Consider the following 27,089-nt stretch of genomic DNA (forward strand, 5'->3'; position numbering starts at 1 on the left):
AGCTGCAAGTGAGGTGCCCTATTGTACCCAGAACACAACAGAGATATAATGAAATCTGCTATAAAAATTAATTCTGAAAATATCTAATGCAAGCATTGTTAAGATTAAACAAAGGATATTTGCTAGCTCATTTCAAGATGTGGCTGCATTCAAAAATCCAATGGAAACTGGCTTTTACACACATATATATACACATTTACTCATGGAATAGGAGTTTTAAATTATGGCTATTAAATGCATGGTATTTCTTAATGATAGCATTCATTGTTGTACTCATAATAGTGCATTTCACAGAGGGGGAAAAAAGCAGAATTTATCGAAAAGCTGCCAATGGATTTTAATAAAAAGTACTTTCCAATAGAATGCAATGTCCTTATCTACGAGAATACAAAGTGCTTGAGTATTTCACAAGGAATTTAGAGGCACTATTTTGCAATAGAAACTTACTGAAAGTTACAAAGAAGCAAATAATTCTAGAAATCAAACATACAGGCCACCGAGTTGAAAGAAAGTAATTTCCCGCATTAACATTAAGATCTATTATGCATGCATATAAATTTTCATGCAAATCTGACTTCACCTATTGTGTATTTTGCCTTATTTAATTAAAAATGAAAAAGACAGAACACCTACCCCCATCCATTTTGCCTATTAAGTTGTTGCTGCCAACAGGACCCTCATGATGGTGTTTCCACTGAGGCTAATCACAGAGAAGCAGTGTGAACATAAACACAAGGAAACGAATGCTTAGGCTAGAGAGAGCAGACACCCAGCCTGTCCGTCACATTCACCTCTATTCACACGGTAATTGCTGTACTCTCTGGAAAGCTGACTAGAGCCATCATGATCTCAGAACACTCGTTACCCCCTACTGAATCATTTTCAAAATTGGTAAATAATACAGCTAATATAAAAGGAGAGAAGGCAGACAGCTCAGCCTCAGAGACCTCACTTTCACCCTATGCGAAGGCTTAGTGAAAGCCGCTCAAACACACACAGCCAGTCCTGGTCTCCGCTAAAGCTGCACTCCTGGCAGAGATGCCCCTTGTCAGGCTTCTTTGCATCCACCCCAGGTGTATGTTCCCTTGACACTTTCTATAACCTTCATTCCTCTTTTCTCATATGGAAACATGCCAGCAGCCTCCTGCCCTTGGCTGCTCCACACCAATGGGGCGTACTAACTGGATGGGAAGAGCTGCTGTGGGAAAGGCTTACACAGACCCCCATTTAGCTTCAAAACTCCTTCCTGACAGCTCCCTTTCCCTGCCTAACTTCACTATCTATAGCTTTCAAATGCCTCCCCTTCGCAATCACACCTCCTACTATTCTGAAGACTATTTTCTGGGAACGCTGAACATATTTGTTGGCTCACTGGCCCCTAGCACACTGACTGCTCATTCAATAACATTCACACAAAACTGGAAAAGACTTGTCATCCTCTTACTATCTGGCACTCTGTTACTAGCTTACTACTGTTTCCCTCTACAGTACAGGTCCAAATTGGATGTCAGAAACAGAAAAATTCCAGCAAAAGCTCTGGTTCACAATCAGGAGCCGGTCACCAGACACAGTCCAAAATCAGACACACACTGGCACATTACCATTAACACAAGGTTTGCCACAAGCCCTTTGCCATTCACCTTTTTATTGATGAGGATGGGGAAAAGCAGAGTCATTGCAATATTTTTAAACATCTGCAAAGTGCTACCATCCTATAGTGATAGTCAAAAACTCAGGCAGACACTAGGGCAAACAGATTCTTCTGCTTCTGTTAGCCAGGTATCCTCAGGAGCAAATTCCCACAGATATATACAATCTATAGTGTAATTGTCTCCTGGTTGTCTAAATTCAGGCAAGGAAGGAAGGGATTAAGTCCGTAAGTCTGTTTGCTAACTAGCCAGCCTGCCAAGCACATCCACTACCCAGCCCCATTCTTCCCACTGTCAGGTTCTACAACGGAGTGACTTTCTTGGACTCAGCATAGCCACATAGAATCCACCTCGGGCATTCCTGCCAGTGGCTGAATTATCAGCTAAAATAGTCACCTGGCCGTCACCAAGAGCAACCCAGGTAAGGCAAAGGGGAAGAAGCAAACACGCATGCCTCCAGCCGATATAGTAAACAGCTAACATATGGTAATTTAAAAGGGGTTGACACACTGCAGCAATTACAAAAAGGCTGACACTCAGCTGAAAGAGCTGACAGTTGGAAGTTACACCCTAGCACAAAAGAGAAAAAATGAAAGCAAGATGTGACTGAACTGTTGTCTCACATGCTCGTATTTTGTTGACAAATGTATTTGTAGGTATGAGGATTCAGCCCTTTCGTAAGAGTGTCACCATCAGATGCTGATATAAAAGCAACCTGAATCTATTACAGATGTGTTACTCTTCAAACTGATGCTCCTGCAGAAGTGAGAGGACAAAGCATTCTGCTCTTATAAATCTGTTGTGCAGGCTATGGCTCCACATGAACAGCAACATCTCACATTGTTATGCATTCCTTCCACATGGAAAAAAGACACTACTTGGAATCTGAAATACTATGTTCTAATGAAATACTAGTCATGGTTTCAACTGTAAAATATATTTTCTTTTTAAGGTGCTTCAAACCATAGTTCAGTTATTCAGCTACCACTTTATATGAACTATCTACTACCAAAACTAGGTTCAGGTTAGATATCACATCCCCAGCACACTTGTACTGAGCCCTAAGACTGGGTTTGATAAAGTAGGAAATACAATTTTACACTGTTAAAATATTATACTTACTGTCACATGAATATATAAAGATGTAAGTTTCATTGTAGCAGCAGCGTTTAAATACATAGAGAGAGATGGAACTTCCCCCTGAAAAGCTGGACATTGCAAGATCTGATCCTGCAAGTGTGCACACACCAGATTGTGAGACTGCAGACAGCAATTTTATTTCCAGTTGCATTTGTTTTATGCAATTGCCAGGTAATTTATAACAACTGTTAGAGTTCGGGTGAATCTGAAAACTCTGTCTAGATGCTGTTTTGTTTTAAAAAACATCAAAGCATTTTCCAGTACAGAATCATACAAGAACAAAGTGCAAAATCTGCAGCATTCTCCTGCTCCAAGGCAGGATAATTCCTAATCCCAAACAAAATCTCATCAAGGGAGTTTCTGTCTTTTGTATGGAATAGAGAAAGCTTTGGACTATGCATGCTCAGTAAAATTGTTATTTTAGCAAAGTTTAAACTCCCATATTTATTTCAGATTGCAATCTGTCAATGTTACTTCTTTTTTCTCCAAAATTATTCTTTTACTCCCAGAATTATACTGGGAAAATCAGTTCTCTTACAACCTTGAAGAGCTTAATGCACAGAGGTGAGTTTCAGTTTCCCATTCATGCTATAGCATGTCCTTCTCCTAGGTATGTAAATATTAGATTTCTTTAAACTGCTAAAGCACTGACACTGCACATCTGACTACCTCATCTGAGCCTACTAATCCACCTTCCTCTGGATTATTTTTAACAGTCCGTACCTCCCCACTGCCTCCTGCACAGCTTCTACTCATAACAAGTTTTACTTGGTCATAAATCAAAGAACATAGAATATAATGTGCCTGTGAAAAAGCTGTGAACTTCCTTTGCCAGTAGGATATAAAATTTGTCCTTAACCTAGTACAAACTGAAAAATTAGATGTCATCAAAAGATGTTGTTAGCATATTGAAGCACTTTTCCAAACGATGTGGGTTTTTTACATTTCTTAACTTACTAATCCTTTTGACCCTTGCACATCTGCACTGATGTTGCAGCACTAAAGCTGCTGTCAGAGAAGTACAGTAATACTCCTGTCAAGGGTGAGGTATCTGTCCTCATTTCCCCAGTTCACAGCGGCATTGCCAGCACACACTGGCACTGGTTTGGAAGGATATCAAGAGAAGTGACAGCAACTGACTACAGGTGGCACTTTGTCCCTTGTGATGGTACTGGCATCCAGTACGACCTGGACAGACAGAATAATGGTGAAAGTGCTCCCAGATACTTCAGTTAAAGCCATACAAGCAGATTCCATTCCTTCACACTTCCTAACAACAGCAGAAGATGACAAATGCCTCGTTCTTCTTTTCCTAAACTTTGCACTTAAAATTTATCACTAGATCTTATTGCGGCATTTATGTATTTTCTATTGCTTTGGCTTTTAAATGTGAGGTTTATGATTCTTACCTAACTGTTACACATATGCTTTTTCCTCATCATTTTACACACCAACACAACAAATCTTGGGTTGAAGGAGAGCTTTGTATTTACTGTCTTTACTCTGCACAGAATCATATAATCATAAAACGTCTCTGGTTGGAAGAGAATTTAAAGATTATCTAGTTCCAACCCCCCTGCCATGGGTAGGACACCTCTACTAGACCAGGCTGAACAAAGCCCCATCCAACCTGGCCTTCTCTTTGTGCACAGAGCAGCTTGGTGCACAGTTCATTTCTGTACTTATCATTTGGTACCCCACCTTTTAAATTCTCTGCAGCAATCTCCACACCACCTTTCAGAGGTCCTGACCCTGCTTGTTGAAGTCCTGTACTCCTCCTCACTGTCTTGTGGGTAGCTGTGACAGTCTGCCACAGCATTGTGAGGAACTAATGTACATGTAGATGTAAAACAAAAGGAGGACCACAATGCATGCTGAGACTATTGATACCACAAAACTGTGTGTCAACATGTGCAAGTGCTCTGACCTGCATCTTAAAAATGGTGAAAGTTCTACCTTTGACAGATTCATCTATAATTTTTCTTTGCATAGGTGAGAAATAAGTCACCTGTATCAGCAAAGAGAGTAATTCTTTAGGCACTTGGTAACTGTTATATCACTGTGTCTTCCTACTGCTAGTTCTTAATAACATACAGTAGCATCTGTTATCTATGATTATGTAATTTTAATGGCTTCTGCTCTCTTCCCGTTATTAACATCAGATGTGGATGTATGACTAAGAGGTATCATGATATAATCATAGATAACATGCATTAGAGAAATGCCGACTGGCGCTGCAGAATGACAACTTTTCATGGGTTTTGCTTGTATGTGAAGACAACATGGGCATTACAGATTACATTATGTTACAATAGCATTACATTACAGATTATTCCTGGTAGTTACAAGCTACCAGGAATAAAGCCACAGTCCATGGGATAACATGATCTAACAGATAGCCCGTTGTGAGGAGGTAACTCTAGCTCTAAAACAATAGCAGTTGGGTATAACTGTGACTGCATCTCCTGATCAGCTAGTAAGAAAGACCTTTGTAACCTTCTGCATGCAACATCATGCTAAAGAACATGACCATGGAACACTGCCTAAAGAGAGGAAGCTGGTGAGTCTTACCAACAGGCAGAATATGCACCACAGAGAACAGACCAGACAGAGAAGCTAGAGCCTTGTTCTTGCCCTGAGCAACATTCCCCAGCACTGGGTGTTTCCAGTTCTGATATAGGTCTGGCTGATTACCTCATGACAGTCCTGTGATATGACCCTTCTTGTAAACATCCCCTGAGCCACATTGACCTTGAACGTCTGTGACTCTTCAGCCTCCACACGGCTTCTCTTAGAACTGATTTATCCTCTGCACAGGGTGTGTGCTCTTGACAAGTTCAAGAATTGGCACATTTGGTCCCCATTTTAAGGCCTAAACATGGCTATGCTTTGCATAAAACCACTATAGTGACAATAGGCTTCCACTGCATTAGCCACCTCCCTGCTGTGGGAGACAGATAAAGTCAGGTTCGGGATGAACATTCAACCCTTTGTTACTGCCTTACCCCTCTTGATCTCTTGAAAACCTATATGGCTTTCCTTACCTTTAAGATTGCTGGTTTCCTCTCTTCTCCCTCTAGAAATATCTTAATGGTCTCCTCCAAACTTAGGTGTTCTGTTTACACTAAAATTTCCTCAAATGCACAAGAGACACACTTTAACTGCACACACTTATGTGACTACAGAACATCTGTGGATGTCTTTGAGGTCATGCCAGCAAGCTCACCATTTCCCTGCATCCATCTTAACAGCCATCTGATAATGGTGTGTCATTTCCTGTGTCACACTGCATGTGCATGGATGTAGATGATAGTGTGGATGGTGGCTGCTCCTCTTAAGGCAAAAGTCAGTTTAGCCCTTGGACATTTCAGCATGTCTCCCTGACACAGTAAAATCGAAACAGGCTTCCAGTTATAAATCATTTCAAGACAGACACACACCCACACTCTTCTTGTTCTCTAAAAAGTGGACTGATGTTCCTGAAATCACTTACGAGATCAGTGAACATTTAGTCTAAGAGCACATCATATGAGAGTCGTGGGAAAAATCAGACAGGACAAAAAATGGGGAGTGTTTCACTTCTAAGATCTCTGGGGATATCCTTTCTAACCTGTCATATCCCAAATCCAACTGACTTAAATATTTTGTATCTGTTGGCTTTGGCAAGGACCTGCTGTTGCCTTTTATTAGATATGAAGCAATAGGTGGGAGGGAGTGAGCCAATTAATTATTAGAAGTGGCTTTCACATACTTTGAAAGTCTGCCTATCCCCGAAGCACACTCAATAAAGTTAACAAGGCTAACCAGGGCACTGTATAATGTCTGTGAAGCCTAGATAAGCATTTCGTGAACTCTGCGAAATTCTGTTGTGTGCTTCCTCAACTCCACATGGACCCAACACACACTTCATAAACTTCTTTCATTTCAAAACGCAAACCTTACCAACTCCTTCCTTACAGTCCTGCTCAGAAGTTGCTGCTTTCAATTACCTTTGCAGGAAGGACTCCCTCTCTGCCCTCCATGCCACTGCCTTTCACTCTTAATTCAGCCTCAGAGCAGAAGTTTACATCCCACCCGTACATAACATACTCACCTGCCCATCTGTGAGAACTTGCAAATATCATTCCTGTGTTATGTCTGATTCACATGGTACCTACCTCAAGACAATAACACACTCTTTTTGAATTCTCAGCTAAGCACGAGGCATATTTATTACACTATAGCTAATATCAAATTACTACTAAATATTACAACTGCAAGAATTATATTCGGTAGATACTAGTCCTTTGATTCCTTTTCCACAGAGACTTATCTTGAGCATGTTAGTTTGGGTCCAAAAAGAGATTCTCTGCCATGGGCTCCTGGAAATGAGTATAGATGCAGTAACTGAATCACAGAATAGTATGGCTTGCAAGGGACCTTCAGTGTTCATCTGGTCCAACCCCCCTGCAATGAGCAGGGACGTCTTCAAATAGGTCAGGTTGCCCAGAACCACATCCAGCCTGGCCTTGAATGTCTCCAGGAATGGCGCATCCACCACTTCCCTGGGTACCTATTCCAGTATATTACCACCCTCATTGTAAAGAATTTTTTCCTACATTCAGCCTGAATCTCTCCTCTTTTAGTTTAAAACCACAACCCCTCATCCTATCGCAACAGGTCCTGATAAAAAGTCTCTCCCCATCTTTCTTATAGGCCCCTTTCAAGAACTAAAACACTGCAATAAGGCCTCCCCAGAGCCTTCTCTTCTCCAGGCTTTTCAACTCTCTCAGCCTTTCCTCATAGGAAAGGTGTTCCATCCCTCTGACCACTTTTGTGGCCCTCCTCTGGACTCTCTCCAACAGGTCCATGCCTTCCCTGTACTGAGGACTCCAGGCACAGTCTCACCACAGCAGTGTAGAGGGGGGCAGAATCATTTCCCTTGACTTCCTGGCCAAGCTCCTCTGGATGAAGCTCAAGATACAAATGGCCTTCTGGGCTGCAAGCCTACATTGCCAGCTCATGTCCAATCTTTCATCCACCAGTATCCCCACGTCCTTCTTGTCTGGTGTACTCCCAATCCCTTCATCCCCCAGCCTGTATTGATACTGGAGGTTGCCCCAGCCCAGATACAGAACCTTACACTTGACCCCATTGAACCTCATGAGCTTCACATGGGCCCACCTCTTGAGCCTAAGTCCGTCTTGATGGCATCCCTTGGGTGTGTCAGCTGCACCACTCAGCTTCACGTCATCTACAGACTTGGTGAGGGTGTACTCAATCCCACTGTCTAACTCGCTGATGGAGATATTAGAGAGTACTGGTCCCAATTACAGACCCCTGAGGTACACCACTTGTTGCTGGTGTCCATCCAGACCTAATCCCAGTGAGACAAGCATCATTAGTTAATAGCGAAGAAGAGTTGTCAATGGTGCTTGAGGCACTTGTTGAAATCAATTAACACAGACCTATACTAACAGAACAGGCAGAGGTTCCACACCATTTTATTCTCATTCTCCAGTCAATGATAACAACCCTCTGCAAGTCTAGAACTAAACCAGGAAATACTCTTTTTATCTCCCTGCAGTATTTTCAGTTGTTGATCACATTATTAGTTTGAACACCTGTGTAGCATGTCTTTGTTGGAAAGAATAAACTCTGAAACTACATGCTAAGGTGTTCAATGGAATGAACTCAGAAGCCTGGGAGCAGTAAGTATATTAACCAACCTTTGTGTCTTGAGTCTGTGATTTTATTTACCCAACACCTGTTTTTCAGTCAAGGAAACTATTTCCATTCTGCTTCTATAACAAGATTGGTCTTCACTTAATAGAATGTATAATGAAAATAACAGCTGTATTTAAACACATGGCAGAAGCCATTAGGCATGGAAGAATTACTCTATTTCTAGTAAATCAAGGCTGTCTAACAAATTTTATACATGACTGTCCTTGTCCATATTATGAGTCAAATTGTGTCTTGTTTTACCCCCGTTAAGATGCACTGGTTACTATAGTTCCTGGAATAATTCGTATTCCCCTTACAGCTCAGAATGCAATGTGGTGAAATGAAACTAAACAGAAGTTTTCCTCATAGACGGAGGAGAATTCCAGAACCATGAAGAAAGGATGAGGAGTGAGGAAGGAAATAAGCTCCTGTAGAGTACTTAATATCTGTAATAACTTTCAGATCTGTCTTTTCTTCTTATACATGTTTAAACATCACATTAGAACCTCATCTGGGCACTACTTTTATGGAAATTATTACCAGGGCTCCTGTTTTCATATTTTCCTATTTACAGCTGCAGTCTCATTTTCTTTACTATTGGGGCATTTTCAGAGACAGGTTGTTAGAAAGCAATAACCTTACTGAGAGCATGCAACTTTTTATACCCATACTGGCAGCTAGTCAGTACAGAAATCCACCTAGCACAAGCTGCTGGGAAATAATCCCAGGCACTGTGTGAGCAGCACTGCCACAGATCGGCAGAGAACAACCAAATATGGAACCAAACTAAAGCTGAACCTCTTCACACATCAGTAACTATACTTCCCTGAGCAATTAAATAAACCTCAACCTTGGTATAGTAAGAATTACTGTGCCCTAAAGATGCAGTATGGCACAGTAAGCTTTTACCACACACAGAGATGGTCTAAAAACACTGTGAACATCTAGCAAAACACTGGGAATAGCATGCAACAACACGGGTATTGTTCTTTTTTAGCTTCATTGATTATCCATTGTTTGAAACCTCAGATTGGTTACAAGCTGGCACTCAAGCCTTGGACAGGAATTCCTGTGAATACTGGGCTTTTGGGAACAAGCTCTACATAAGTGGGAAGGATATGCCATGCATTGGCCAAGCTCTGGGCTGTCATGTGCAGTCCCGAATAAAACTGCTTTCCAGTCTCAGCACATACCACTACATCTGAGTCAAGGCAATGTCCCAACTGCTCAAGAGGAGATAACAAAGCCCTTTTCAGTGCTGCATCTTCCTCCAAGTAGGAATCCTCACAACCCTTCTGCAGCCAAGATGAATTTGCCTTTAGCCAGAGAGCCAGTTCTGTGTCTTCTGCATACAAAATTTGTGGTTGTGTTTCCGATGACTCAAGTGTTGTTTAGCTCCCACCCATGATGTTCATTGTTTATGTCCCTGGATTTTTTACCTAATCAACTACATATGCACACGATTTCACTCTGTAATAGCTCTAAGTAGCGCTTACTTTTCATGAAATCTCTGCATTACAATGAATTTTTCTATGTTTAACCCAGGAACCAGTCAGACTGTGATCGCTTTTCAAGCTTCATCCACTTATTGATCATTTGGTTGAAAAACTTAAACAGCTGTTTGCTCTTTGCCCAAACATTTCTCATGCAATTTATTTAAGGGGAGAACTATTTTAAGTGGCATATTCTTCTTTCAGAAGTCTCAGTATCAGATAAGATTTTAAAGAATCATTCATGTGCACTGTCATGTATGTTGTTTTAGTACAGACACAGGCAGAGAACAGAAGTCAATTCCTTCCTCTCCAACTTTATGCTTTAATACAAAACCAGTGCTGGATCTCATTCTCCACATTCCATATTCTCAACATGCCATTATGCAATTATGTAAATAAATACGTTTCAAATGTGTATTTACTTTACTCAAGGTAAGATTTTTTTCCCATATCAGTAAAAGAAATTCTCCGAGTATGAGATAAAAAGTAATTTCGGAGCTGTGAAAACTATGAGGCCTAATTCCAGTATCTCTTCTCCTTATGGATTTTCTGATGTCTAATAAAATATGAGTTTATTAGCCTTGCCTTCAGTTGAGGTACACAGTTTCTTTCTTTCTATTTTTCTCATCTGCTTGTTTTTGTAATGAAGGCACAACCCTGGGTTCATCTAAGGATTCTCTCATAAGAAGGCAAGAGAACTGTGAGAGGCAGAGTACATTAAATGCATGGAAATGCAGAATCAGACCTGCCTGCAAAGCAAGGGTTTCAGTTCACAGTGAATTTCCTCTTTTTGATTTTATTTTTTTTTTCACCTGAGTTTTTTATTTATTCTCCTCAAAGCAGATGGCCCTTGGGCCTTGCTCAGTGGAATGGGTTAATGGCATGGTTAATAGCTCTGCTGCCCACAGCAGCAATCCAAAGGACCAAAATCTTCCTTCCAGAGGCACCTGCCACTGTGTCCCCAGGCAGCCATTCCAGGTAGATGTGTACGGGAGACTCTCCAAACTGGCATAAATTAATGCTTGCCCTGGAGCTGCAACCTGAGAGTCTGCAGGACAAACATCTGAATACGAGGGATCCAGCATGTCCTGGGTCTGTGGCTCTGGGACAGACTCAGCACCCAGGCAGCCACCAGGCCTGGGAACTCAGGAAGAACAGGTTCCTTGAACAGAATAAGCTTTTATTTTTCAGGCCATTTCATCAGGAAGACACTGATCTATGCATATCAATACCAATACCATGACAGCCCACCACACAGTAAGGGAGCAGCTTAAGAATGAACAATAGGTGGACCTGAAAAAGACAGAGTTGCTGGGCTGAGGAATGATTCCAGAAACATTCTTAGCAGCAAGATAAATACCCATTATCCTCCAATTCTTTACGCACTTTAAAGAGATACTAGAATTTATGTCTGACATCAAACTCAGAATAGCAACAGCCACAAGTAAAATCTTCTGCCATCTCTGGGTGGCTACAGATTTGTCCATCCAGGCAGACAATGGCCTGACCTTGACTATTCATGCCTGCATTACATCTTGGCAGGACCATAGGCCACAGTACACCTGGCACAAAGCCTTCACTACTTGGAAACTCCAGGTAACACAAGGCGTTGCATATTATATGGTTATCAGCATAAGTTACTACCATCAGCAACTGGTGGCATTGCCTGTGTCTGCTTTCTTTGTTCCACACACCCCAGACTGGTTCTTTACATCCATTCCTGATTTTGGTTTAAGCTTTTGGTTCTTAGTTTCAAGTTGCTCAATGGGCTAGATCCAGGTTATCTGAAAACGCACCTAAACCTCCAGGAAGAAGATACTGATTGACAACTACTCTCCTGTACACAATGGAACCCCCTACGGTTCTGCGTAAGATCCACCCCCAAAAAGAAACTTCCCACAATCTGCTTCAAGCATAAACTGCATTTCTTAAGCCTCCTCTCAATGTAAACACACAGTAACACAGGGCTTTTCAAACCAAACAAAACTAATTACAAAAGAGAAAGTGTTAAAAACAGTTGCCCCTGAGGAGTCGTTTACTCTTCCTGACCTACTGCTTGTGGTGGATAAGTGAACAACCACCACACCGCTGATAGCAGTAGTCCTGTAAATACACTAGCAGAAGGCTTTCAGAGACAACCAGTTAGATCAGATCACATGTACAGCAGAACAGAATTCCACCTAGAAGTTCACACCTGGTTACCACTCTCAGATGGCAATATCACAAGTGAGCATTGTGGGAAATAACACACAAATAAGCCCACAAAGTACTTCAGAACTCTTACATCAAACACTTGCAAGTAGATTTTGAACCAGAATACGGTGTACCCAGCCCAGATAGATAGGCTTGTTTTTGCTGTAACCTTGGTGTGCTCATTTCCATGTAAATACACAGAAAGTTCTTCACCTTGGAACTGTTATACAGGGGGTTGTATCTGGAATGTAGGCCTGAAGTAAAAGCTCTGGGTGTGCTTGTAAATCATTTGTGCTAAATCATTTGTGCAAACCCCAGATATACAGAGGCTTTCCTCAGCAGAAAACAAAAGAAAGAAAACAAAATATTTGGGTAGCAATGTTATGTTACCAAATCCACACCGAGGACCAAGTTTTGGAGGACTCGGAGCTTCACAGTACTTCAGAGATGGAAACACCGTAACACACTGGCTGTAGCCAAGGGCTTGGAAGTCCTAAGCCGGTGTACCACCCCTGGGAAAATTACGGTCATTATGTCAGCTGTGACTAATGTCACCCACAGTTCCCAACCTGCAAAGGAATTGCAGAGCTGCCTTCAGCTCTCAAAGTGCTCCCTACACCAATCCTTGCAGAGATGCTAACATTCCAATATAAACAGGAAAGAATCCTCGTAAAAATCTGTGGGTCTGTGTCCCTTTACACCAAGTCATGGAGTGGCAAAAAGGTGTGATAATCCCCTTGCACAACATGTCACGGGCATCCGCTGCACCTCCAACTGGTAAAAAATTGTGATGCCCAATACTGCATGTTGTTCTCTCCTCCCATCACCCACTTTGCCATGCTCAAGAATGTCAACACGCTACTTTCTATAAGGTCAGACCTACATGCTTTCAACTAAAATAACAGCAAACATTATAGGAGTGTTGAAAAACATTTTCTAATGTGTTTTGCTTTAAGAGGAAAAAACAGTATCAACTGTTTTCTCAATATTACATTCTGCTATTTCTGCTTAGTTTTCTCCCACCTAAATGGAAGCTATGCTTTAAAGCACCAAGTGCTATATCCTTAATAAATTATAAAGTCAATCTTCATAATTTCTCTTCTCATACATTGTTCAGAGATGGTTTCAACACAGAAAGATATATGGGAGGTAACCTAGGTCTTCCTCCAACAAAGCACTTAAGCATACACTCCAGCATGTCAGCAGCCCAGCTGAAGGCACTGGGATATATTTCAAGTTCTGCACACATTTCATGATTTTATTGAAGTCCAAAGGCAAATAAAAAATGAACATACAGCAGAAAAATACCCTCTGATATCCACATAATTGACACTACGGCAGTACCAGTATCTTCTACTGAAATTTCAGGGAATTCAGGAAATTCTTTATTTGGTTAATTCAGCAAAGTTCTTTTTGGAGGCAGTGACAAGAAAAAAAGCTTTATTAGAGCATAAGTTTGACCTCGCTCCATTCAGATGGAAGCAAAACTTTTTACCTCCACAGGAAATGGAGCTCAGTGATACAATATAAGACTTTGTAATTGAAGCATGATCCCAAAAAGTAAGTCCTGACAGTGGAATTGTGAGATGTAAAATCTTAACCTTTAGTTACTTGTAAGTATGCACTTGTCAGGAAATCAGGTTCTAATGTCCTTCACAATTTCTATGTAGAGCGCTTACACCTCTAGGATGCATCAGTGCACCCCTGACATTTGTGTAAGGGTCAAATAAACAACGGTACTGTTATTTCAATCCCTTTAGAAAGTTCTTTAATGATGTTTCCAGCAATACTTGGGTTTTGTTTTCTGGTTGGAATGTTGGGGTTTTTTTCCACAGTAGTGTGATTGCTGTGGTTTTAATGGGTTTTCCCCTTCTCATCACATTTCTGGTGCCACTGTTTTACCAGATATCTGAAACGCTTCTGCATTAATAAGTAGTACTGGTCATCCTGGGACAACATCCAGAAAAGATACATACATTTAGGGAGGTTTGATATATCGCAGCACTTCCCAAAAATACAGGCTAGTCATTGCAACCACCTTGGCAATGGCAATCCTGGAGAAGCTGATAATGGATTTGAAAATAAAGGAATATATCACAGTACTTTAGCATGGCTATAACTAGGACAAAAAAAAAGGTAGTACTTTTGTTTCTATGTCCAGAAAATGCTGGCAGATAAAGAATAAACTAGTGCAATACTGAATTATCAAAACAAGTTAATCAGCCACACCACAGAGAATCGGGCCTTCTCTAGTGTTCATTCACCTTCAGCTGTACCTTATTTGCCTTCCTCACGTCCATGATTCGTAAAGCATTAGATAGACTGTGTGGCACATCAGAAAGTAACTACTGAGCATGGATTTCTGCTGATGGCAGGGTTTTGAAATGCTCAAGGCACTGGCACAAGCAGCTCATGTGTAAAAGGCAACCTTGACTCTACTTTTGAGTTATTTTGAAATAATAGCATTTTTAGTAACGAAGCAAGAAAAGGGATCCTAGAAACAATCACACACAGGAATCATTTGGAGCTGTAAAGTCACATGCAGTCACGACAGAATGAAATATTCATAAACTCAAGGAAGATGCAATTCTCTGTTCATCTGTCACAATATGTAAATCAACAGTTATCAGTTCAAAAATAAAGCCCTTGCATCCACCTTTTTAAACTGCACAGGCCCTGTTCAAATGATCAGTCACTGATGCTTGATTTTAATTTAAACAATAGCACAGATTTTACCAAGCAGTAACAAATCTTCAAGCGTGGGAGGTAAATACTACAAACATAGGCTCTCCGGTTAGCGAGAACCATCATTTTCAAAATACCTTGTATTTCTCATGATAATTGCAACTGTGGTCATGCAAGTATGTGGTGTGACATAGGTCTTCGGTTAAATTATTCCATTGCTAGCTTGCATTCCTTCATTGTGTTGCTGTTCTCTTACACATTTGTCACAAAACCAAACTATAGTAAAACTAGTTGAAGAAACACAGCTCAAACCCAGTACATGGCAACATTTCTTTTTTTCATCTACGCTAGGTTTGGGGTATCTGTCCGTCCGGTGAATTATTGGGATTTCAATACAATATAAACGGACTGGGTTCACAGGCTGGCACACACTGTTCCCTCCTTGCAACAATTACGATGAAACTTGCACATTTACCAGTCTCTGTCTATTACGGACCTACAGACACAGCAGAATTCCTCGGCTTCGGTTCGGTAAACCCATGCCGAGAAAAATGAATGGAAATAAAGACAGTGCCCACAGACAAAAGCACTGCTCAATGCTCTCCCCTGACATTATCTTAATGGCAACCTTTTTCCATCCCATCCTCCCTACTTTCCGATACTCCCAGCAGCAGACACATCCGCACCAAAGGGATGCGATCTGACCCATTTCTCGCTGAACTCCCTCACCCACAGGTTTCCTTCCACTCGGCGGCGGCCAGCCGTCCCCGGTCCACAATGACACAGCAGGGCCGGAGGGACACGGCGCCCGGGGGGACGGGCCGCTGGGCGAAAGCCGAGCTGAGGGGAGGGGACCCGTGGCCCTGCCGGCGCCGGCCCCTCGAAGTGAGGTAAACTTTCGTGACCGCACCTGGGCCGCCGCCCGCGGCTCCGCTCTCGCAGGGCGGGCACAAAACCGCCCCTAGTCCCGGGCCCTGCGGCAGCAGCCCCGCTCTTCCCCCCTTACCCCGTGTCCTCAGACAACCTCCGCCGCCGGCCCCCCGCCTCCCACCGCCGCGCTGACAAAGGGCGGCGCGGGGCTGCCCGCGGCGGCGTGGCCGCGGTCGGGAGGCAGCGGGCCCGCCGCCCCCTCCGTACCCTCCGCCCCGCCGAGCGCGGCCCCGGGCAGCCGGCCCCTCCGGCGGGCGCGGCGCCGGCCGGCGGCGGAGCGGACCTACCTTTTTGTCCTCTTTCTCGCTGCCGTGCCTCCGCTCCGGGTGGCCGCTGTCGGTGGCGGGGGCCGGCTCCGCGGGCTGCCCATCGCGGTGGTGCGGGCGCTGGTGCGGGCAGCCGCCAGACCCCGCCGCCGGGGGGATGGGCTCCTGGCACGGAGAAACTCCCTTAACATCCATCTCCATCTTCCAGTTCACTGTATTGCGAGACAAAAGCAGGCGAACACTTTCCACCACCCCGCGTCCTCCTTGTGCTTTCCTTTCTCCCTCTTTTTTTTTCCGTCCTTCTTTTTTTTTTTTTTTTTTATTCTTTTTCCGCCCTTCCTTCCTTCTTTCCTTCTTTCCTTCCTTCCCTTTCCCCTCAGGAGGCCGTGACACGCATGGCTCTGGCCGCCGCCGCTGCACCGATCCGGCGGCTGCAATTCTACCCTAGATCCTCCAGACTTTTGTATCCAGCGTGCGTGTGTAAGAGTGTGTCTGTGTGTGCCTGTGTGTGTGCGTGTGCGCGCGTGTGTGTGCGTGTGCGCGCGTGCCCTTGGCACGGCGGCCTTCAATCGCCCCGCAACGGCAAACGCTAACTAAGCAGATCTCTCGCCACCGAAGATCAACTCCCGGCCCCGGTCTAACCGTGGGGGTTATTTACTTTGCGCTATCGATGTCCCAGGCCCGGACGAGCCGTGGTGGCTGCGGCTCTGTGAACAAAGTTCACCGGAGGGAGCCGAGCCCGGGCAGGGGTGGGGGCGATGGGGAACCCCCGGGTTTTTATACGGGGGAAGTGACAATAACCCGGTAATGTCAAGTAAAAGTTAAACCTCCCCCTTCCTCCCCTCCCCCTCCCCTCTCCACATCCCAGGCAAGCGCAATACAGCAAAGCAAAACAAGCGATTTCAGACCTGTGCAAGGTGCTGGTGGCGAGAAGAGACGAGCATTTACCCGATTGCTGCTTTTATTTTATTTTCCCCTCGCCTCCCCCCAGCACCACCCGCTATTGCAAACGTGGGCTCCGCGATGTTAATCTCCTCTCCGCGGGCTGAGGGCATGTGTGTGACTGGAGCTCCCTCTCTCTCAGGCTGCCAGCGCCACGCAGCACTGCACAAGGAGAACTGGAGTAAGGAGAAAAACAAAAGCAAATCCAGGCTGAAAATCTACATCAGTACCAGCCGCCGGCTCTGCGATTTTATCAACACAAATGGAAGAAGAGAAAGGGGAAAAAAGAAATCGTGTGTAAGCTGCTAAATCAGTCGTGGCACACGATTGTTTTATGCCTTGCATTAGCTTCCTCGTCAGACTGAAGTTGGACATGGTAGGGAAAAATGCAATCTCATTAAGAGTGTTCTACAACAAAACAAGAATTTCCTCCGTGGCATCGGAGCCCAGCCAACTCTTCAGCTATTCCCCTTTTCCTTTTGAAAAGATGAATGGTGAGAGTATAGACTTGATCGCTCTCAAATCAGGACACCATCAGGTGACCAGTCTACACTTCTAAATATAACACCACATTGTCCTGAGGAGCAGCTGCTTTGAAAGTTAGCTGGAAACATCTACCTAGAGCCTACAGTGTCAAGATACATATCTGTTCTATACCTGATTTATTTAATATATGTGCTGACTTCTCTGATAGCAAATACCTGCTCCACAGGAATACTGGGCCACATCCTCAGGAGCTTGTCTATGTTATGCCAGGAAAGAGCCTGTCTCAGGGGGGGTATTTCAGGAAGCTGGTGACTATCAGGTATTACATGATGCCCTTTTATTCCTCACCTTGGGTTCCACTTCTCCCCAGCAGGATTGTTACTGTGGGAACCTGAACAGATCTTATTGCAACAATGTATTTGGGCAAAGGGCAAGGACTAATCTCACAATAGAGAGAAAAAGAGGTCTTTGTCACACACCAATTTTTAAAATACACCTCTCAAAAGATCCTTTATTAATATTCTCAAAGCATGTCACGTACTTGTGGGCCCTGCTGTCTTCTCAGTTTGCTACTAATAAGAAGCATTTTTACTGAAACTACCAGCATCCATGCTCAAAATTGAGATAAATAAAAAGAAAATCAAGCCCTGAATATTAAAGTTTATAATCAGATACAGATACTTTAGACTACTCACAATCATTTATTTACAATCATTTAAATGTAGTCTACTTTTTGGGGTGGAAGGATATAAACAGCCTGGATACTTTTATAGTTCTAGCTTTACTAGTGAAAAACAGCCCTGATTGCAGATAGTCACTTTTGGAGGGATCTGTTTGCATTCCAGGTGCTGTGGAACATGATCAAAGATGGACTTTGCTGCAGAAAAGCAATGAACCCAGAGAGACAACAAGCCGCCCCTCTGTCAGTCCCCTTGCACAGTCACCACCTCCCTATACACACAGCAAAACACACAAGGAACAGAATTCTGTGCTCGAGAGCTTTTCCAGTTTGGGTCAAAGCACTTCCAGTATTATAGTTTGGAAAATGGCAAGATAAAGGTGCAAATAAAAATACTGCTGATATTCATGTTCATTCACTGCAGTGCACACTTACTTAGAAAATTACTGATAAATGACATAGAAACCTTCCTGTGATGGGTAACACTAAATAATCCTGTTAGAAAATAATTCCTAATCTACTGTCTCCAGATATGTAAAGTAAAATTCAAAGCAAACCCAAACTATCTAAAAATAGACTAAAGCTAACCCAAATACGAATATTTCACCATGTGCTGTGAAGCTTACTGGAGCTGGACACTGGCAGAGAACCAAGGAAAAATAATTCCAGAGGTGGGGGCCTTGACTCGGAAAGCTCTCCTAATCCTAGAGAGTTTAACCTCCCAAACTAATAGAAACTTCTTAGATAGCTTGAGTGAACATGATTATACATACGAAGAAAAGGGCAGGCTATATGAAAGTCTGTAGAATGTTTATATGAAAGTCAGTAGAAAGATTTGCATTTGGCTGCTGAATTTCCAAATTCCCTTTCCTTCTTTTCCTCATCTTTTTTTTTTTTTGTGCTGCAGAAGATTTACAATAGTATTGCAACAATAAAATGATTACAAATAATTCAGCACAACAGTGTGCTCCCAGTTGTCCTCTGCACAAACCAGGTTTCTGCCCAGCTGCTGTTTTCAATGGATTTCAAAAGAGTCCTAAGTCGAACATGTTTTGTCAGGCTAAGGTACAGATCTGAATAAACATCACAAATTTGTGTGAGAGAAATAATGGTCTTCATGCCAAGCATACTTTAAGATACGCACAGGAACTACAAATCTAGGAGAACTAGCAAATTGTACAGGAAAACGAAATCTGAACCAGCAGGCTGAGGAGATAAGAAATATGACCTCCTTCCAGTCTCCTGAGTGGTCCTTCTGACAAGTATCAGGTTCCTCACATCCACGCAGAAGCACATGAGCTTTTACCCTGAATTATTTTTGGTAGGCACTTAGAGAAGAGTGGAACTACAGACCACAATAATGCAACAGACCACAGAGCTGAACAGTTGATGGGGATTGCGCAGTGAAAAGATTTCAGTACCCTCAACTAACAGTACTAACATATATGGAACTCAAATTGTAAGTCCACTGAATAGTATCTGGAGGTGAGGTGGAAGAATGGTGACCCAGACTCCTGTATCATATGACAACTGTCTTCAAAGACAACCCGTTGAGAAGCAGAAGCCAGGGAGCCTCACTGAAGGGCAAGTCAATCCACACGGGGAAGGCCTTTTTCATAAGAAAACAACATTTTTGTGTTGGATGCTTTCCAGAAGTGCTGACAGATTGAAGAAAAATGAGTGTGGATCCTTCACTCATGTTCACTATGGTAAAACAGTGTATATATATATATAGTCTATATAAAAGCATATAGCTTCTATATAGACTAATAAAGTACATTACTGAATATGGACTGTCTATTACGATACACAACATGCATTAAGAGTTTCTGAGCCTAGATCTATTGTTCATTTTTCAAGAGAAACAGCATTAACATGTTGCTGGTGAAATCAATACTATACAACTCATTAACACACGCTCCATGCTCCCTCATATTTTTCAGTCATTGGTTGTACTGTAGAAGAGGTGTACGTGACTAAATAGATTCCAGAGACATCAGCTTTCTAAAATGAAAAGGAAAATCTTCCAAGACCAATGACATTCTTCATGTCCCAAATAAATAAAAATTAGGGAGTGATGACACTATGAATTTAATTAAAGGCTGAGAATTGGAACAATTCGATGGAAGGGGTCAAAGATTGCTTCTAGAATCCAGTATAATTTTCGCATTCTCACCCTTGGTTATGATCAGACAATAGCACAACATACTGTGCAAGCCACATGGCAGAGGAATCCTCTGTACTCCTAATTAGTAAGGCTAAAAATGGTGAGAAGACATACACAAATTAAATTATTTGCTTAAGATCATAAAGTAGTTCAGTGGCAGATTAAACAGAACATTTATGCCCTTTTCATAGTCTCAGTCATTTGTTTCATTTAGCAATTTGTCACTTTCTTATGAATCGTTAAGATAACTGCTCAGAGATTAACTACATCATGTATTGATATTTACTTACGCAACAATTCTTGCTCAAAGATATTTTTAGGTCCTTCTCAAGTATGTTTATGTTTATGTTAATGTCAATAAACTGAAGATGTTGCATGTCAAATGTTCAAAACCAGCTTTTAGCAGTTAGCGGGATATATACAACCTTTATAAAAACACAGCTGTAATGGAGCAAGAGATTAAGCATTTGGCTTTCTGCTGCCTCACATACCTGTTGGTTCAGGATTCACTTACCCGCTGCACTCAACATTTGAATAATTTTGACCTTTTGCCACCCTTAGACAATTCAAATCAAAGGTTTCTTGTTGTCAATGCAAGTTCCTTGAGGCTCACTTAAAACCGCATCTGTCAACTTGCATTTTAGTCTATTTCAATTCTTGCTTGAGACTTGCAAACAGAGTTGCTTTCTCATGAAGACCATGAGCTTATTGATAATTCTGTACTATACATTTCAAAGTGGCTAATGCTGATGTTCATTGAGTCATTTTTCCACCCATCGATCTCTGCTTTGGTTCTATAAGGTGCTTTACTGTGAGTATACAAACATTTGGTAACCTGGGGGCTCCTCTAACTTTCGAGACCTTTCTATGCAGGTATTTTCTGTCTCAGGAAGTCTATAATTGTATATGCTTAGTAAACGCTATCCTACAAGAATTATGTTGCACAGGGACATGAAGACAGGCTGCAGATATTCTTAGATAGTAAAAGCTGAAAATACTGTCTGCATTCCACCATTTTCTACACAGTCCAACATGAAAATGGATACATGACAAGCTGCATTTTCAAAAGCATCTTGATTTCTAGCTTTCCACCCACAATTTGGTATCAGTTCTCCCCTGCATTCTAACATTTTTGCTCACAAGTACTGAAACCACAAAAAATGGCTGCACAACTCAAGACTTGAGTGATAATTTCTATGCCTTTTAAAGACTTATCTCCGTTCCTTTTTTTGGAACAAAAAAAATCCTGTAACCCTTGGAAGGTCTCCTGAGCTCCTACAGCTCCTTTTCTAGAAAGTCATTGAAATAGATTTGTTAGGCTGATGACTTTTAAACATGAGCATTGCTCATTGTACCTTATATTCTACATGACTAACAAGAAAATCTATTCTGGCCATAGCCAGAGCTTCATTTTTCCTTGCAATGGCCATGCAGACCCTGCACTCACCTTCCAAAGCAGTATCATGGTTTGAGCATGTTACGTGTTTGTATTGCGGATGTATGAAAGGCTTTATTTTCCTCTACTTGTGAGGCAGAAAAAGCAGCTATTTCTCCTGACTTTTCTCAGAGTTGGTCTGGGCTCATGGATAGTCAAAACATCACTGGGTGGACAGAAGGCCCAAACTAGCAGACTCAAAGAAAGGAAATGCAGCTCTGAGGCAAATGGGTGGACAGCTCAGCTACATAGATGTTTGTTTCACACAGTCTGAAAACATCTGTATTTCACTGGGTGATGCTGCAGTCTTCTCGGTTCCTGGGGTAAGCCTGGGTCTGTGCCACATTGAAAAATTTGACCTAGTTTTCATCTTTTTTGGAAAGAAAAAACTCCACTGAGTTCACTTAACTTAGAAAATGGGGAACAAAGTAATTTGTCTTAGTAATAATTTCTTGGAAACAGATAAACAAAAGGCAGATGCATTAAAACAAGGGAAAAATAATTGGCCTATATAATTTCTTAATGGATGCCAAGTCTTCATTGCCAGAGAGATAAAACCTTCAAGAGCAAAGGCATGAAAATGCTCTGTAAAAGGGATAGAATATCTCCAGCAGCAGCCAAAGGTCAGTGTGCAAGGACTGGTCCACTGAGGTTCGCAGTCCCATAAAGAGGGAGAGACAGAGACAAGAAAGATATATATGGGTTTAGCCCTTGGGCACTTTTGCTTTACCAGCTGACCTGGTGTATAAAGTGCAGGGGAGATTTGTGTAGGAGCTAGTGCAGGTCTTAGGAGCACTAACTCCTGTCTGATTTTCCATGCTGAGGAGTGTTCCTACATGCCTTTATTTCTGATATGCCCAGTGGGATCCTAGAGAAACATCCCGGGAGCTGAAACATGCCATGGGGTAAGGAGAATGCCCACAACAGTTGGGTGTTTAGCTCTGAACATTTCTTCATTGCTTTTTTTTTTCTTTTTTTTTTTTCCCCCAGTCTCTTCTCACTGTTTCTGTCCCTTATAGTAGAGAGAAGCATAAGGGCTCAGTGTGCTAACAGCATCTTCTTTTTTTGTAGCAGGCGGTATATATACATATGCAAATAGAGATTTGAGCTGGGGTGATGGGTTTTGTTTAAAACTGTCACAACTGCAGTCTGGAGAATTTTCTTGATGATGAAAATAGATGACTAATCCCTTTGGTAGTATCTGTGTAAACAATACGCACACAACCACTTTCTTAAAATGCTCCTGCTTTTCATCTTGAAATTAAAGCATACTGCTCAATTTGACTACTTCTTCCAAGTTCTGTTCACTTGCTGGCCCTGCTGGGATGTGCCCCATTCTCTCCTTGTTCCTCCTGCAGATTGGAAATCCACTGAAATTCACCAAATTTGTTAGAGTAAAAAAAAAAGTATGTTAAGCATAAATTAAAGTAACAAAGTATGTGTAAGCATAAACATAATTCATTACATCTTAAAACTAAACTAACATGATAACAAGTATGTGCATTGTCAATTACTCTTCAACTGCTGGGATTTGGGTTTAGGGTTTTACACTTTTGTCCACTATGTTCAGGTCTTAATCTGCTACTGTCTGAATTCAGAGAGTCAGGGTATGTATTTAAACAGTATAGTCTTCACCACTCCAATTAATCATTGGGAAAGAGTCTGACGTTGCTGTCTTTGTCTAGGATAAACCTGTTTTGAGGTCAATGCTACAACTACAAGGTGGAATGAAAGAGAAACACAAAATCCTGAACTTCCCTTTTCCAAAAAAAATTTAAATTCAACAAATAATTGTAACAAATGCATACTTTGAAGGAATGTCCCCTTAGTTGTAGAGGCTACATTTTCACTAGTTTTGCTTTTGCAGGATGATACAGGGATAAAAATAGAAAAAAAAAATAAACATTTGCAGAGTAGGGTATGGCACATTTTCCAAAAACAACAGAAGAAATTTATTTTTGTTTAATTTTTCCCCCCACAATTGTAGACTTAAAACCAGAGATTTGCACAACTGAGTATGAAGCAAAATAATGAGGCTGCATGAAAAGACTATAAGATGCAAAAAAAAACCAGGAAACTGATGAAAGTGAAAAGCCCTGCAAGCAGTTTTCTGACTTTGAATGGCAAACTCAAGAGAGATGAAAGATGAATGCTTCAAAAAAACCCCCATCCTTTTGTTTCTTGAAAGAATAGGTTATTGTCTACTAGTATTTCTTGGACACCATCAGTGGTTCTGCACTCCCAAGAAACAATGGAACACACATCCCTGCCCCAAGGAGTGTACAATCAAAAAGCCAATAGAATGATGTCCAGCAATTTCAAAATGGTAAGATTAGGCCCAAAATTAGGGAAATGTACTTGAATTGCAATGCCTGCCAGCATATTAGCAATAGCTCAGCAAAAGACAACAGTCAGCCTAGCCATTCAAAGATAGATGCTTTGATGACAGATGAAAAATAAATAGACATGGTAATGGCTATAAAGAAAATAAACTGAAGTTGTAAGGAAATGTTTTGATTAAAAAGCTGATATTCTCAGGTCAAATATGCTGTCAACAGGATGTGACATGTAAGGTCTCAAAAAGCACTCAAGGCTAAACTTCCACTTTGTGCATGCAAATCACTGGGGTGTGTGGTTATTTATCACTGTCACTTGTGAGAGTGATAAATACAATTTACATCTGTAAAAGCCCATTTGTGCTTAGTTTGTATTCAGTTAGCAAATACAGTTGTTGTATGCACATCTGTATATTTTATCATTTGCTTGCAGAAAAAGCAGAGCTCAAAATTGTACCTGAAAAAGACATCATATTTCAAAAATCTGGTTCTAAGTGGTGCTCAGCAAAAAAAAAAACCAAACCAATACACTGCTGCAGATACAATCAAATCTATTTCTAACAATGTCAGCAAAGATAACACAATTTAAGATCAAACAAACAAGATGCCAGACATCATGTAGATGTTAGACTGTTTGTCTATTTCCTTTCTTGTGCCCTTTAATTGACAATTAAGTAGTTCATAGTTTTAACAGTCGTTAGGGGTCAGTTAACTTCAGAGATGTTACTACTCCTTTGCTACCAGAAAGCACAGTTCATAGCTTCTAGTACTTGTGGCATGCCTGTAACTTCACAGTGGTGCCAGTCATGTAACCAGAGGTAAAATTCCTGGATCAGGGCAGGTTTGTTGCTCAAGTTAGGCAGTGAACATCTCCCTGTGCCATCCCCATCACCAAGACAAGGTTCTTCACTGAATTCTGCATAAGCACAATCCCAGCTATCCCAGACCAATGGATCCCAATGCACTGGGATCCACTGGGCTCTGCCTATTTGCCTTTAAAATGTATCATTTCATTATATATTTCTGTTTGACAGGATATTGCAGCAAGAGCTAGAGAAAACTTATCTAGCGCGAACATTGATTCTGAAACACGGGATTTAACTGCTAGGGAGAAGAACTGGACTGCCAAGCTGTTCACTGTCCAGTTTAAATCTTGCACTTGCCTCTCAGAGACACGAAGAGACACTGCTATCCTTCATACAATAAGCCATATTCATTCATACTCTGTGAGCTTATCCATTCAGCTATTTGTCTCATTTCATATGAGCACCAGAAGTACTCTCAGCTGCAGAAAACAATTGACATCAGAGTAAAATAGCAACCTGAGAGATTATATTTTTACTTCATCAGTCATTTAATCTATTCTCAAGCTCCAGAAGGTACTTTCTTTTGATCTACATGTACCCACCTTGTTTGAAGTTTGGTCCAGAGTTTAGGCTCTGGCCCTCTGGGAACCCTGTGCCAACATGTGAAATCTGAGTCCTCATGTCATTCTCTGGACATGTAAAAGCAGTCAGGATTTAAGCCCTGAGCAGTAATAGCTCTTAAATTACTTTGTATTCTCATGAAAGTCAGTTCACAGCTGAACAAAAGATGAATGGTAGTCCACCAAAGCAGAATTTAGTATACTTAAAAATGGAATTGAAGTTTGAGAGCTGGAGGGTATGTCCATGAAGACAGAGCCTATGTGAAGCAGATCTAGTGAATGTTTCCTGGTTTAATGCAAGAGCTTTGTCTTGCAGATAGTCAAAGAACTAAAGAGCTATTATTAGAACTAATAGTGCTGTACATTAACCTGAGCAGGTCTGGTACTGGAAAAAACCCTGTCTTCTTAGAACTGAGCAACAGCAAGGTGCCTGCTGTTTCTTGTGGCGTTATCACACTGTTGTCTCACAATAACAAAACAAAACAAAATAAAAAAACCAAACCAAAACCTATCTTGTGTGCCCTGGATAAAATCAATTTGCATTTCTATTACTTTCTAATGACAAACATTATACACTTAGCTATATTTATACAGATTTTATAAGAATACCAAGTTATCTTTTGCTAACTCTACAATAAGTGCTCTGGAATAACTATTTTTGTGTTTACTACATTATACCCTTCTGGTTTTCCTAAAGAAAATTAGAAGAAAATTAGGAATTGACATCCTTGATAAGACCAACAGGCCTTCTGCTGCAATACCCTGGTAGTGCCAAGTGTCAAATGCTCTTCAAAAGAAAATAAGTAGGTAAAAGCATTGGATAAATATGCAGTGCTATTCTGTACTAGACATTTCTTCTTAATTTCTAGCACATTGTCATTAATTTTAAAGTATAACCAATTTTTCTGCAATGTAAACCCCATTTCTTACTGTAATTCCTGTAACTGTTGATGTTCTCTTTACATATACAAAGGTCTAATTAAGAATCTTACAAAGCTTTTTAAAAATCCAAAATAAGGTACAGCAAAGCAAACGCAAATCAGCCGACATGACTTTTTCAAACAACATGGCTAATGACTCACTGTTGTTTATATATGCATTTTGATTTCTACAGCTGCATCTTCCAGTGCAGTGCTATCAGTCAGACTGAAGTTCTAAACAATCTGGTGATTCTACAGTCCTGTGACATCTAATAGCTGATTTATTTCTTTTTTACCTGTCATAACAACACAACAAGCTATTTAAGTGGAACATTTGAGCTCTTATTTAAGATATGCCTCCTACTAAAGCAACTTGTATTCTGGGACATGATTCAGAGGGATGGAAGCTTTAAATTGGTACAAGCAGATAATACTGCCTTTCAGCCATTCTTTCTCAACAAATGAACTTCAAGAATGCCAAGTTGAGAACTTTCTTATTCTCAGTTCAGGAAATACTTAATATATTTCAAGCATACCTGCAGTGTACACAAAAACAAAGAAGACAACAAAATATTAAAGCTAATCTCCATGTTTTATTAAAAAAATCAATTTATGTGGCACTGCATTTTTGCATTA

General features: G+C 41.4%; 1 protein-coding gene across 1 annotated transcript in view; it reads right to left on the minus strand.

The window, feature by feature from the left end:
• Positions 1-17,023, minus strand: part of RBMS3 (RNA binding motif single stranded interacting protein 3) — a 707,098-nt gene extending 690,075 nt beyond the window's left edge. Inside the window, exons 1-2 of the mRNA XM_034063359.1 lie at positions 16,971-17,023; positions 16,084-16,274 (exon numbers count right to left, since the gene is read on the minus strand). Of these exons, the coding sequence (XP_033919250.1) occupies positions 16,084-16,263 (180 nt within the window). The 5' untranslated portion in view covers positions 16,264-16,274; positions 16,971-17,023. The remainder of the gene's footprint in view (positions 1-16,083; positions 16,275-16,970) is intronic.
• Positions 17,024-27,089: the final 10,066 nt, after the last annotated feature.

This window comes from Melopsittacus undulatus, chromosome 1 (assembly GCF_012275295.1).
Source record: "Melopsittacus undulatus isolate bMelUnd1 chromosome 1, bMelUnd1.mat.Z, whole genome shotgun sequence".
NCBI lineage: Eukaryota > Metazoa > Chordata > Aves > Psittaciformes > Psittaculidae > Melopsittacus > Melopsittacus undulatus.